This window comes from Ptiloglossa arizonensis, chromosome 2, assembly GCF_051014685.1.
Source record: "Ptiloglossa arizonensis isolate GNS036 chromosome 2, iyPtiAriz1_principal, whole genome shotgun sequence".
Taxonomy (NCBI): domain Eukaryota; kingdom Metazoa; phylum Arthropoda; class Insecta; order Hymenoptera; family Colletidae; genus Ptiloglossa; species Ptiloglossa arizonensis.
Window position 1 is genome coordinate 8,346,743 of NC_135049.1, and position 12,511 is coordinate 8,359,253.

Below are 12,511 nucleotides of genomic sequence, written 5' to 3' on the forward strand. Positions count from 1 at the left end.
GTTTTCTGGGACTTTGAGTATCGTACTCGTTTGACCCTATTTTAGTGGGCATGTGTTTCTGAATCCTTGAGGTACTCTAGACAAAATGAAGATCCCCAAATGATATGAAAAAATCGATAATCTCCAAGACAAAAATTAATAAATATGTTTCTTCTTGCACAAAGCAGCACAAACTCAGTATTAATTCTCAATAATTTCTATTCGATACTCAAAGTATGATATGTTATTACCAGAATATTTACAGTATAAGATGTAGAAATTTGAAAGTATTAATTGAAAAATGTAAATTCCCACTTTTTTGTACCAATAGAACGACTTTCGAAGAAAAGGATAATGAGGATATTGAGCAATCTATTATATTGTGTTAAAAGAGATGAAAAGGGATGAGATCTGGGTAGCGATAGGAGAAAGGGCCTTAAGATATGAGAGAAAAGTAGAGAAAATGGACAACGGAAGATGATTAAAGAAATGCTTGGAAGAGGAAGAAGGAACAGGATACTTACAAGGAGCAGTCAAGAAAGAGAAAGTTATTTGAACAGCGTCAGACTCAGAATTTGAGAGAGTTAAGACAGGAAGTGGAGGAAGTGGAGGAATATCCCAGTCCTTTGGTTTAGGTACAATTTCCCACGTGATGTTTTTCTTTAAGGAAGCGATTTCCTCGTCCATGGCTTTCTCCCACTTGTCTTTGTTAGGGCCGGATAATGCTTCCCTTACGATTCCTGGTTCATTTTCTCCGTCTGTGACCATCTGCAAAGACGCTTCATACTTGTCCAGTGGCACACCTCTATTAGATCTTTCGAAGCGTCTACATGGTTCAGGCCTTGTTTCATCGGTTGTTTCATGGGAAGAAAGATCTCACCTGTGCTGGATATCATTCTTCTCGATGATACTTCCTCCGAGTCTTCTACGATGTCCTGATTGTCTTCTTGGATATTTATACTGGAGGGCACGACCTCGTTGTATTCCGTATGGATTAACTCGACCTCGTTCCCTTCATCGAGAAAAACTTCGTCGCGGCTAATTTTGATTCGATTCGTTTTAATATCCAGTAATCGAAATGCTTTAGATTCTTTGGAATAGCCAACGAATGTGAGTTTGTCACATTTATCGTCTAATTTCCGCCTTTGTTTTTTCGGAATATGTACGTACGCACGACAGCCTAAAATATGCAGGTTTCCGACATCCGGCAATCTGGAATACCATAATTCGTATAGCGTTTTGTCAGTAGCTCTCGTCGGTAATCTGTTTTGCAAGAAATTGGCCGTATTTACCGCCTCACCCCAGTATCCCTTTTTCATATTTGCATCTAGCAGCATGCACCGTTCTGCGACGTTATTTTTTTTTTTTTTCATCTGCCAAGCGCACATGGTCCTTCCTTTCCTAATGGAAACATCCGAAAAAGTCTCTTGACGTAACCATGTGGCTTGTCGCACCTGAGTCGACAATCCACGAATTCTTTACCTCTCTACTCTTCGCTTCGCAGCATGTTTCTTCAGCTTTCGAAGAGGTGGCATAAAAACAATAGTCACTCGAAGAAACATTCTCTGTAGCTTTATTGGATTTTTCTCTTTTACTCTTCCGTGACTTGTATTTCATGCATTCACTCTTGAAGTGTCCTGATTTCTTGCAAAAGTAACAAGTCTTCTTAGCATGTGCAGTGCCTTTATTCTTGAATTCCGTTTTCATTGCCGCCTCAGTTTCTTGAATATCCTCTCTTGTAGCTTTAACCCCTTCGCGTCTTTTATACTCGTCTATAAGTTTCCCTTTGACGATGCTCAACGCGATTTCGGTTTCGGGTCTGCTTTCTAACGCCGTTACAAGAGTCTCGTACGATTCCGGAAGACTTCCAAGTAACATCATCGCCATGAGTTATCCGGTAGTTCCTGTCCAAGAGCCGCCAACTTTTCCAAGTAATTCGACATCGTGGTGACGTGCTCTTCCATATCGTCATTGTCTTTTAGGACTGTTCGACACAAACGCTTTAACAAAAATACCTTAGTTGTTAAAGTTACTTTGTGGTGATAGCCCTTTAGCGATTCCCATGCATCCCGTGCCGACTTTACGTTCCGAATGTGTTCCAATTGGTTGTCTTCAACCAACAAGCCAATTGTCGCACGAGCTTCATTATCCTTTTGAAGCCACGCGGGAGTCACTGAATCGGGTTTTGCATTTTACATTACGTCCCACACCTTCTCTTTGATCATTAACAATTCTAACTTATAGCTCCATACAGAGTAATTGTCACTGTTCAGTTTTTGAATTGCGAAATGTGTACTTCCATCGTTTGACATTTTGTTTCACTGTCTTTATCACTTTGCACCAAATACACACTGGATACTATATTAACTTTAGTCATATAGTAGATATTATACATGGTTTGCTAATGTCATAGAAGTATTCCTCCATACACGCTCTTCAGAACATATCCTTCTCTCTGCCTTTCCTTGCCCGTGGTAAAACGTGCCTCTAATTTCTCGAATCAAATCTTCAAGTTGCACTTGCAAATAATCTAGCTGAGAACGAAACCAATTGGCCGCGTTTCCCTTCAGTTTTTGTCATACAAGAGTTTTTACGTCTCATTTTGCCAATCGTATTCTAACTTGTCAACGCAATTGTTTCTCCCATTGCACATATGTTCCTCTGCTTCCGTCAAAGGTACTCGACATGTCGACCGTATTTTTACTTTTTCTTCGATTCTGTCGTCCCTGTTAGTCACCTCACGCGTCCCAGCTTGCACCATAGTAGATAAACCTACACGCTGTACTTCGCCCACTAAATCTAGTTCACGATACATAAGATTTAACTCGCGTCCTGCCACTTCTTTTTCTCAACGCAATAACTCTATCATCGCCGGCGAATTTATCGCAATGTTTGATGCAGAACTTCTTTCACCTGAACTCGCTTGTCTCACCAATCCAGCATCGGTATCCATTTCACGCTGCATTTGTTCCGCCGTATTTTTCAGCAAACTTCTCCATTCAAATAATACTTGTATCTTTCGCTTTCCATAGTCTCAAAATCAGCTGTCCTCCCGATGTATACAATCCTACTTTATGCTTCTTTCAATTCGAACACTTTCCAATCGCTGAAATTCGTATCGATAATACTCACTTCGATTAATAATCGATAGCTACAATTCTCAAATCTTGGACGAACCCTTCAAACTTTGTACAGTTTGTTTATTTACTACAAAAAATATATATATAAGAATATAAGAATCGATAAAAATTAATAAGGATTAGCAAAGTTTCTTTATTCGGAGGACAAATCTTCAAATACAGTGAACCGCTCGCTGACACGCCTTTCTATACACTCCCCTTTCGTGCAGTCGCTTTCATTTTTGTCGCACTCCTAAACGATCAAACTGAACACGAGAATATCGCTTATCGTTTCGTGAATCGCTCGAGCTTACCCACGCATTTGTTTATACGTACATACTCGCTCTTCTACACCATTCCTCTCATGCACTTACACATCGTACAATATGTTTAGTAATAGTTCAAAGTACGTCTTAATTATTCATTGGGATGTCTAATAAGGAAAACGTAGAAGCTTCAGCGAAAATACTTTCTTTTATCGTAAAAAGAGAAACGAAATCCACGTAAAATAATAGTAGAAAGTCGTGTCCACGTTTTATGGGAGCTTGGAAGAATCGATAATCGATTCTTGACCAAAAGAGGCGATTCACATCAGAATCGGATACACAAGAATTCATTCCAAAAGTCCTTATAAACAAAAATTTATAAGTATTACTTTATATTATATAACTTCATATATATAGTAATGATTTTCTAAAAAATATATACATATACATTTTTTTTTAACTGACTTCTGGAATGAATTATTGTATTTATATTCTATAGACACTTAGATTAGATCAAAGATGGATAAATAAGTAAATGGTGTATGAAATATTTCAAATAATAGTAACGAGGAGTAATATTAGTAGCAAAAACGATATTAATAATAAATATTAGGATGTTGAATAAAATCTGTGACAACATTGTTTAACAATCATAAAATTATAAAATATTTCATATACTTCTCTAACGACTGAGACGGTAGGTGTTAGATAAAGGGTGGGGTCTCTCGTTCCTAATACACATGTAATTCTTTCCTTAATCGACCTTCTCAAGTAGGTTTATCGATTTTTGATTTTCAAAAATATTTTCTCTAATAAAAAAAATAACTTAACCTCTCTTGTTCTGTCATAGGATGAGGAGGAAGAAGCAAGGAGTCACCGAGGGCGAAGGAGCATCAATTTTGCTACTCGTCGCATTGGCCCCTGTTATCTGTTCTGCTGGAATCCTGGACCCTTGGCATTGGGCGCGTAACGATCGAATCGAGGTCCACATTCCTTGGTTGCCATGTAATTATTTTCTAATATTTATACTTTATAAAATACTAACAATACAATATTCTGAATTAAACATAATTGTCGCGTTTTACTTTTATAATAATTCTTCTTCACATAACAATACGGAGTAATATTTTTTTATAGTACTGATATTTTCTAGTCATTTGAAAGATACTTTGGCCTAAATTGACAATAATGCTCAAACAAAATATTATGTGCAAATAATATTTATAAAGGTTAATTGGGAAATAGATGACCAATTTTAGGGGTATATTCTACTCGTCACAAGAACGAGAAAGGAGAATGAGCTGAGAAACTCATGAAATCTGCTTGCCAGATTATAATTACTTCTTTATGAAAGAATTTGACATGAAAGCATGCCAAATCTAAAGTTATAAGTATTACTGGTTGACAGTTCAGAAAGGAAGCATTTTCGGAGGTACAATGTTTTTAAGACCTCTTCATATTTAAGATGAGGAGAATATACTCCTAACAATTGGCTACAATATGGAAAAAAAATGATAATTTGAATTCATCCAACTTTCCAATTGTTTGAGATTTAAAAAAGTTTATCTACACTGTCGTAATTTTCAATGCCAAATCAATTTATTTGAAACTTTAGAAAAACAAAGAGTTTTATGGTAGACATTCATTTTTAGTTTTATTTTCGCTCAAAAATCGTTAAGAAATGGTGGAGGGAGTATCAAAGTTTAGAGAAAATCCACTATGACTTTTTATTTATTGAAGTATTTTAAATAAAACTTATCTTAAAAGAAGCAAAGTATTTTCTGTTTTTAAGGTTATGTTCTATAATATTTCCGTAACATGTAACAGAGTTTAAGCAATGTAGACAGAGAATGCAGAACTTTATTCCAGAATCACAATTATCATTATCATCGTCTTCTTCTGTATTTCCTTCTAAAATTGGCTAACTTGAAACTTTCATTAACCCTTTTCAACGGTTCTGACATTTTTTAAAAAATCAATTCGGAAATGAAAACAGCTCCACTTGGATAAACTATTTTTAGTATGTAATTTTACCGTAACGATTATTGGCTACTTTATTGATTACATTTTACATCCGAGCATATTTTCATTATCAGTCGAGAACGAGACACGTTGCTACGACGAACTAGGCTGTTTGAATATAACCAGGAGCTGGTATCACCTCATCCACAGGCCATTGAACGTGTTTCCTCTGCCGCGAGAAGTTATCAATACAAGATTTATCTTGTACACAAATGAAAATCCTACGGAAGTGAGTATATTCAATCATAATAAATTTATTAACGATCAGTCGCAACAATTCAAAATTTTAAAACTTAAATTAACATTAGCAAAGAAATGGATTTCTCTCGCATCGTGAACATCACTCGAAATTATTATAACACAAATTGATATAACATTATATTAAACACATTTCTGAAGGCAAATCTTAAGAATATGATATCAAAAGAAATTTTAAGTACAGTATCTATCCTGTAAATCGAATAGAATATAATTCAACGTCCATTACTTTCGCTGTAAATTACTCTAAACCTGATTCATATTTTTGTGCCAAGAAATTAAATACATATTAGGTTGTTCAATAAGTTTTGTCGTTCGATTGAACAGTATAGTAGTACTAGGTTGCTTAATAAGTTTTGTTGTACGATAAAACTTATTGTTGAACAATCTATTATATCTAGAGTAAAAGGATTGCCAAACCATTATAATGGATATTGAAATGTTGGGTTACGGGTGCGATTAAATAATAGCTCGGTATTTTTATTTTATCAATAAATCAAACTTTATTAATATTATTATTAAACTTTTTTAATCTATCCGTAGAATAGAATTTTTTAGAAGATTCTAGAAAAATATTCTATGTATACTCTATACAACCTATATAAACCTTTTATATAAACTTCTATATATACACATACATATATTCATATATACATATATATACACATATGATACATACATACAGATACCGGAGATAACTTTTGTTATATCATAGGACAAATTTGTTGTTATATATCCGGACACTATTATAAATGAGCAGAAATTAGACAGAAAACTGAAAGCGTACTATTAATGTACACGTTCCATATTAATAAGCACATTTTTCCTGAAAAGCGTCTAATACTTATGAATAATAATTATAGAAAATCATCTATACGCACTTTGGAAAATTCTCTACAATTATTTATCGAATGTTAAACACGGTAAACAAACTTTTTAATTAATGTAGCGAGCATTTATAGGCAACGATAGAACATGGTAAATCGATTGCATCTTACAGAAAACAAATTGTATAGGTATACGATAAAAGCCACGTCTCCGTTACACGGGATTGTGTTTAATTATATTAATTGAATTTCTTGCGATTCATAATTAAGTCCATAGCATGAAGCTCGGAGAAAACTAAAGATTATCTCTCGATGAACTACCAAGTTTTTGTTTCGCCCTAATTAATTAAAAAATTCTATGTTCTTATAATGTATGAAAACACAAACTTGTTGTTACTAATATTCATTTCTTTTCTCCCTTACTTAGGGAGGAACTTAGGATAGAATAAATTAAGCGAATTTGAAGACCTGTTAATCATGAATGAAAAGTCGGTTATACGATATCAGTTTTATGTTGTAAGAAATTTAAAATTCAATGTTGGCGCGAATGTGTAATTCGAAATATGAAAGTCGGGAATGTTTTAAATTTTTGAATTAATATTAATATTAATATAATAGTAATTACGATTAACAAACATTTACTACTTTTTAATTTATTCGTTTTTGTTTCAGGGTCAGGTGATAATAGTCGCTAAAGATAAGTCCATCAAACGATCCTACTTCAATCCAAAAAGAAAAACAAAATTCATCATACACGGTTTTATAGATACACCCCTTAGTAATTGGGTCGAGGTAAGTCCAATCGAGTCAATAACTTCTTAACATTTGTCTTGTATGCAAAGGGTGGAAAGAAATGTTTTATTCATGGGTAGAGTAAACAGAAATCGGCCAAAAAATTAATGAATTAATCAATTATAAATTTATTCTTATTATTTATCATCTATTAATTATTATTTTTACTATTCATTATTTGTAAATTTTTTTCAAATTATTTTGTATTCTATTCGTTACAAGAATAGTAACGGATTTTATTATAAATCAAATAATTTAAATTACTAGAAATTAAAAATGAAGTTTAGAAAAAATGTTCTACGTAATCATTGGGTTCGAGTATTATGAAGTCGGTCCTGATCTGATCACGCGCTCATCACGTACACTAATCGCATTGTGTTGGACGAACTGTAGTTACGTATTATTATTGTTAATAATAATCTCACTTATTGTAAGTTAACATTATAATTACTGCAGACATAATATATAATTATGCTTATTTTGAATAAAAGATATAAAATAATAAGAAATTAATAATTCGGTAAAAAATATTAAACATGAAAGTGAACTTACAAAAAATAACACCTAAAAAACTTCTTAAGTGATTGAACATTTTTTTGCTATCGATGAAAATAATATCTGTTCCTATTACACGAGAACTTTTATTTTTGTTTCTTATAAAATTTATTTAAACTAAAACCTTTATTTATCAGTTGTCATTGGAATTAATAATCTCAAACTTTTATTATATAAGTTCCATTTCAACTATTTCGATGTAACCTTTTGAAAAAGTTCCATGACTGTTTTAATCCCTGCTCTGTAAAATTAACTATGAAGTGCGAAATTTTCGATGATCTCTGTGTAAACAATATTTTATAGAATCGATGAAATATTTCGTATAACGCGTTTTACGCTTGTTGAAGCAATCGAAAAAGCTTCTTGTTTGCTACCTTATTGATGAAAAGATCATCAGAATGTTTATTAACCATAGGAGATGAAGACTGAGTTACTGAAGCATGACGATTACAATGTCATCATCGTTGACTGGGCTGGAGGTAGCCTGCCACTTTACACACAGGCAACTGCCAACACCAGACTTGTGGGCCTCGAAATAGCTCACCTCATCAAACATTTACAGGTAAAGACTATTTCGATTTCAATAGATTTAACAGCATTTGAGTAATAATCGTGACAAGTAGCTGATGAACAAGAAGCTTAGATGATTATGTTGCTTAACTTCAATTTCGGGTGGACTTTTAAATAATTCAGATCCATTGTTAGACAATACTACTATTTCGAAGATAGAAAATTAAGAAGTTAGAAATTGTTCATTTGAAAAGAGAAAAATACATAACGACACGTTAACAAATCTAATACTGACAATAATTAAAAATTATGTTTTCTTTAATTTCTTGTACCTACAGATTATGTAAGAAAAATCTTCTTTCAATAATAATTATAATGTATGTCTTTAACATTAATTCTCTTATACACTCTCAAAACCAATTAACTCTTACCCTAATTTGTTACTCCAAATTTTGTACTCTAGAACTGTTTAAACTATAGCGATCTTTCTGATTCTTTCATTTTTGTGTTCCTCCTTTTATTTCACTTTTTATTATTTTAGTCACTGAGCATGATATCATTCGTTTATCTAGTAAATGTGTCATTCAAGTTCACTCGAACGCAACAGTTGAATGGTTAATTCTGAGCAATTCTGTTGTAACTCATGTAGAAAATGTAAAATCAGAAACGGTTTACATCAATATTGTATTGGCTTCGAATTTATTTAAAAAGTAGAGTTGCTCTCTTTCTTGTTTCCATCGAGAAGGATTGGTCGTTCGAATTAAGGTTTTACTTAACCTGAAAAATCATTTTTTCCACGTGAAAATTATAAACAAATTCTTCCGTCAAAAACCATAAAATATTTATTTAAACAACTTCCTTGTATCTTTGATAGTTTCAAAAGTAACATCAGACGACTGAAACTTTGGAAGGGAGTCTCACACGTTAAATTTAAGATATCGTAGCTAAAAAAAATATATATCTTTTAATTGTAAATTAAAACCTGCAGTTTCTTCAAAATTGGGATGAGAGAACACTTTGTTAATGTTTCTTGCCATAATTGTTGATAGTTATGGAAAAAAAAATTCATTCATAGAGCCTGATTTTGTTTAATGGAACAGTCTCCGTATTAATTGAAATAAAAATCAATTTTTCTTCGCTGATTCAAATATTCAGCCAATACAATTAAAATACTATTCGAATACTTGATTATTCGAAACTCTTGTATACTAATCAAGTATTTGAATATTCGTAGTACGTATTTGAATAACGTGATGTAGATTATAAATCAAAATTTATAAGTTTATCTTTTTCTCAAACTTTATTTTCGTTTAAGATATTATAAAAAATTGATACAACTAGTGCTTTCAATATCAAATCATCGAGAAGATAGTAGACAATGACAAATCATCATAGGCGACCTCATATTTTGTTATACACTAACGTAAGATATGTTAAAGAAAGACGAATCATTATTGCACGTAATGATCGGAGTACGTGTTAGGCATCCAAAAAACGAAATGAGACAAAATATCGATGTTTTGTTTCTCTTGTACCGTTCCCCTCTAGCGTTCGGCCCCACTAAATAAAAAACGGTACGAAGAGTAGCTCCGAGCTCTTAACATATAGGCCAAACCGAGTTCTTAACGAATAAATACTGTATATAGATACTTTTCTATTCGAACAATAACATTTGAATTATAATACTTGAATAGTCGTAGCCCTAGTTTCAACAAAGAGACAAAAGATATAGAACCTCACAAGCACTAACCTCGAACCTCAAATCTAACCTCAAACTAACTCAAATCACTTGAAATAAAGTCAAACGCCGATCCATGGCACATGAAAAAATTCCCACAATATTTTTTTAAGTTTAATTTCACGTGAAAAGAACGTATAGTGTCGTTTGTGACTATAAAATATTAAATTGATTGAAACGCAATAAATAAAGACATTTAGAAGTTGTCGGCGAACAGTAGAAAGAAGCAATCAAAATTATTGTCGTTCTATGAAACACAGACGAATTATAGACTGGATCCGAACGATGTGCACTTAATCGGACACAGTTTGGGGGCCCATACAGCTGGTTACGCAGGTGAAAAATTAAGTGGAAATATTGGCCGCATCACAGGTTTGGATCCTGCTGAGCCCTACTTTCAAGGAATGCCTAGTCATCTTAGACTCGATTACACTGACGCGAGGTTAGTCGACGTCATTCACACCGATGGTAAAAGCATTTTTTTCCTAGGTAAGTAGAATGTATATCGAGTAAAAATCTGACAAATTATTACACAAGCTTTGTACAAATAATGAACTAAATAACTTAAGAACTCGTAGAGTCACATTCGTGACCAAATGTATTGCAATTGCATAGCATTCATAAAAGTAGGATTAACGTGTAAAAATACTCGCTTGAAATTCTCAGAATCCAAAGCCAGACACTTACAAAGAAGAGATTACGAGTATTGTGTGCGTGCATATATGTGTATTAGTATACGATAAGGACTTCCAGGATACGGGATGAGCCAGCCATGTGGTCATTTGGACTTCTACCCAAACAACGGCAAAGAACAGCCAGGGTGTACAGACCTGAGCGAAACAACCCCTTCTCTGCCTTTGACGCTAATAAAGGAGGGTTTGGAAGAGGCATCAAGGGTGCTGGTGGCTTGCAATCATGTGCGTGCCATAAAACTGTTCATCGAGAGTATCAACTCGAAATGCCAATACGTTGCGCACGAGTGCTCCAGTTACGTCAGCTTCCTGAGGGGTGAATGTTTCTCTTGCAAGAGTAACAATACTCTCAGTTGCGGCGTTATGGGATACCATGCAGACAGCAGTCCTGCATTGGTCAGACGGCAGGCAATGGGTCAGGATGTCCTGTCGTTGTTAGGCTCGAAATTCTTCTTTACTACTGGCAAGGATGATCCCTATTGTAGTGAGTAGTAACGATATCTGTTCTTCATTTTATTTATTTTGGCTAAGAAAATAGGATAAAAATTAACGGGTAATCCCAATCCTTAAAACATAACGATTAATTTAAAACATAAAATAATAACATGTAGAAAAATCATCTTCATTGCTGTTACATTTTGATTATAACTTTTTAATTATATTTTACTATTTTATGTTGACAATGAAAGCATTTCATAAATAGAGTTTTGATTACACCTTAATGTATAGTTTTGTACAGGTATCTCCTACATATGAGGACCGTATTTTAATTGTGGGTCTTTAGTACTATCATCAAGGATTCATATTTAATTAGAAAAACATAGGTTCGAGTCTCGCATCAATCTTTCAATTTTTCCACCGCCTTCAATGACGATATACTATAGTCTTGACAGTGTGCAAAGATTTTAACCGAATATATGCAAAACAATCATCCCCATTATTATTTATATTTCTTCAGCTCGAGCGCCTGACAATCTAAGAAACAGCAGTAAGATACATACGTACGTTAGCCTGATCGAATTTCATTCATTAATGAAAACAAAAATTGTTATATTTAATACTGTACTTTCATGAGATTATTATTAATGAACTGTTGAAGATATTCCGTAAAAAAACAAATCCAAACACTTACTTGGACTATTTTTAATTACCCAAAGTGAAGACCTATAGGGCACCCGCCACTTCATAAGACACGGTCCTATAACCCTATGCAACACTTAAAGCCATTAATCTATGCACCTGACGTAGCAGGAAACGGCTAGATCATCCGTAAAAGCTAGTTTGACCTTAAAAGGTCAAGAAAAGAAAAAAAGAAGCAAAAAGAAAAATAATACATAATATGTATTATATTCGAAACCACGTTTTTGTGTGCTTCTTTTCGTGAGAGAAATCTTCCTAAGATTTTTTCAACCCCTTAGAATAAGGATTGTCTATCCTGAAACACCCAATAGAGGGCCAAGATCTAAGGAGACCACAGTATGGACGGACGTGAACTCCAAACTCACGACCGTCCGTAGTCTGTTTGACTTCGTCTCGGTGTGAAAAGGACAAAAGAGTGAGCATTTCTTCTCTCCTCAGCCGTCAGCGCAGACAGATCCATGTGGAAGGAGTCCAAGCTCCTCCCCGAGGTCCCAGAGGAAACATAAGGCGGGTAACTAGGGGGGCAGCCTACTACCACGACCTCTGCATCCGTGCTGACGCTCTCTTTCCGCAGTCTTCTTCTGCATCATGACTCATTTACGAAAGGAAGCCA

General features: G+C 34.0%; 1 protein-coding gene across 3 annotated transcripts in view; it reads left to right on the forward strand.

The window, feature by feature from the left end:
- Nucleotides 1-12,511, forward strand: part of LOC143154949 (pancreatic triacylglycerol lipase) — a 74,813-nt gene that overhangs the window by 53,569 nt on the left and 8,733 nt on the right. For 2 of the 3 annotated variants that reach the window (XM_076327073.1, XM_076327072.1), the window contains 6 exons: nt 4,215-4,369; nt 5,461-5,615; nt 7,144-7,263; nt 8,234-8,380; nt 10,327-10,555; nt 10,811-11,242. In XM_076327073.1, the coding sequence (XP_076183188.1) occupies nt 4,216-4,369; nt 5,461-5,615; nt 7,144-7,263; nt 8,234-8,380; nt 10,327-10,555; nt 10,811-11,242 (1,237 nt within the window). In that variant the 5' untranslated portion in view covers nt 4,215. The remainder of the gene's footprint in view (nt 1-4,214; nt 4,370-5,460; nt 5,616-7,143; nt 7,264-8,233; nt 8,381-10,326; nt 10,556-10,810; nt 11,243-12,511) is intronic. The other variant, XM_076327075.1, reaches the window with a different exon arrangement.